The sequence below is a fragment of the Apaloderma vittatum genome, unplaced genomic scaffold, assembly GCF_000703405.1.
Source record: "Apaloderma vittatum isolate BGI_N311 unplaced genomic scaffold, ASM70340v1 scaffold7718, whole genome shotgun sequence".
In the NCBI taxonomy this organism is placed as follows: Eukaryota; Metazoa; Chordata; class Aves; order Trogoniformes; family Trogonidae; genus Apaloderma; species Apaloderma vittatum.
In genome coordinates this window covers 61,515-64,000 of record NW_009731191.1, presented here as the reverse complement: position 1 = coordinate 64,000, position 2,486 = coordinate 61,515, and the positions used below count along the sequence as shown (strand labels likewise).

The following is a 2,486-nucleotide window of genomic DNA, read 5'->3' as shown; positions in this document are numbered from 1 at the left end:
CACCGTCGCGTCCCCCCCCCCCCCCCCCCAAGAATATTGCAATTATTTAGTACTGGAAGTTTAACACCAGTTTGGAGAAAGGTCTGACAATTACTATCAGACCCGACCTAACCTAACCAGCCCACTAGAGCTCATGTTTTTCCTGCATCTCTTGCATTTCTCTCTCCCTCTCCCTGACACAGCTAGAGCTGCACATAAGTACGTGTGCATGCACAAAATTCCAGCATGTTAAATGCTCCCTTGAGCTCTGAATTAAATACACGACACTATACTGTGGTGAGCTGTGTAGTCTTCTTTCCTACTGCAAAGCTACTGGTTCCCATAAGACACAATAGTTTGAGTTCCATGAAGTTTTTTGTCAGCCTTCTTTGGAATGCAACGGTACTGTGTAAAGGAACTCGTTAGCAGTTTTCATGACCAAAGAAGTTCTTTGATGAATACAAGATTCAAAGTTTTATTAATTCTTTTAGTCAGTCACTCAGCCAGTTTATTTCACAGCTCCCATCAATAACTCCTTTAAAAAAAATGTTTCAGATGAGACTCAAAAGAGTAAAGTAAAGTTTCACTATCATTTTAAAGTACTGTAAAGCAGAGATACTGCATTTCTGGGTTTACACATTAGACATGTAATAGATACATCACATTCTGGTGTCTCTTTCAGAAGACAGAATTGAGAATTTTCAAATCATCCCAAGACAGCTGTCTGCAATCACACCTCTTCACAGCTCCCTTCTGCACTATATTCACAGAGAATATGTCTTTGCTGTAGTCTAGCGTGGTTCTCAAGCTTAAGATCCTTTAAAATCAGGATATCGCCACAACATCAAGAAAAGATAGTGGACATCATACTGCATCATAAGAAAGTCCACGGAGAAATCCTCCTGAATGCAGTTTTTCAACATATTTTAACAAAGTTTAAAATGCCAGTAAACAAAAGTAACATTGAATGAATGTTGCACAGGCATTTTGCCAAGTGAAACCTCCCGCTGTTCCCAGGACAATGCATTGCTCTCAGATTCTCTTCAGACTTGTTCATGTTTTTCACTTACCTCTAAAACAAAGTAACATCATGTCCACAGTCACCACAAGATGAATTCAGTAAAAAATTAGCATTTTTATATCCTTCTTGCAAATTTCCAATACTCTTTCCTCAGTTTTGAGTGACAATCCTTACTCCCTCCATTTCTACAACTTAACTGTAAATCGATTTTTTTTTCCCTCAATGCCCTGAGATATTTAGTGTGCGGACATATGAATTTTTGAATCCTTGATTTGAAAGGTGCTGATCCACAGACTTGCAAAGAGAAAACGAGGACAGACCTTCAGAGGATTATGAACATGACCTGATTAAGTTCTTAATGGAAATGCATAAATAAAGTTAATGATACGAAACAGTATGCGCTGATGCTAGTAACGAGCACAGTATAAGAATTTTACCTAGAATACAGTATATCTAGGTTCAACAAACTAGCTGTACTTCTACACTTCGCAGACCTGTAGCAATTGAGATTTATCTCCAGTATGAATTATTTAGTGACCTACTTCAACAGCAACACTCATGATAAACTACACTTTGCAACAGCATCAGCCCATAGTTACCAGATGTATGCTAATGGACACTGTTTCTATATATATAATTTCCTGAAAAGCAGGTTTTGGAAAAATGTGTGGTTGTGACTTGTTACTGGAAGCTCTACTAGTTCCCTGCTGTCTTGACTACAGCCTAGATGACAAAATACCAGTCTCTACAAGTACTGGGTACTAAATCTCAGATTTAGGATACTAGATCCCATATATCCTGGGATCTCAGATATTTAAGCCCCATCAGTTAGGGAGCTACCCTGCCAGCATTGTAAACTTCCAGACCTTGTCAAAGGCCACATATTGAAGATTTTAGAATTCATGGTTTCATGTGATTTAGATAATCTTCTCATGGCTTTAGATCCTTTCTTCCCCAGTATGTTATTCCATCGGAATAGTTCCCATAAAAACAGGTTCCTCCTCACAAAAAAAAAGAAAAAAAAACCCATACAAATGACCAACTAAATTTTTTTTCCCACAATTTGCTAGTGCTGCTGCTGAAACTAAAGCTGCTTTGACATAACTTGTTATCACTGAGACTGACTCACTGCTCTGCCATAACATAAAAATGGAGCCCTCACAGCGAGAAGTCTGATCCAATATTTAATAACACAGTACGATATATAGATAGACCAGTAAATCTTGTACCAAGTATAGAGAGTCTTGGTAACCCTGACTGTCTTGCTCTCGTTCAGATTATGAGGTTGTCCATTTGTGGCTGCAGTGAATAACTAATAGTATTATGTATCTGTAACTAGTTAGCAAACAGCAGCGACTATGAATTAGCCAGGTCGAGTTCAATTTTTCTAAAACTCATTCATACTCACTGGTGATTCCAAGGATATGATCATAACACTCAAATGTTAGCAATGGCTGAGGGAGTTCCCTCAGGCATGTCTTTAGGA

The 2,486-nt window shown here is 38.4% G+C and overlaps 1 protein-coding gene across 1 annotated transcript in view; it reads right to left on the bottom strand.

Moving 5' to 3' along the window:
* Positions 1-2,486, bottom strand: part of LOC104278197 (rho GTPase-activating protein 8-like) — a 56,449-nt gene that overhangs the window by 7,767 nt on the left and 46,196 nt on the right. Inside the window, exon 10 of the mRNA XM_009875102.1 lies at positions 2,409-2,486. This exon is cut by the window's right edge and continues 78 nt beyond it. Within this exon, the coding sequence (XP_009873404.1) occupies positions 2,409-2,486 (78 nt within the window). The remainder of the gene's footprint in view (positions 1-2,408) is intronic.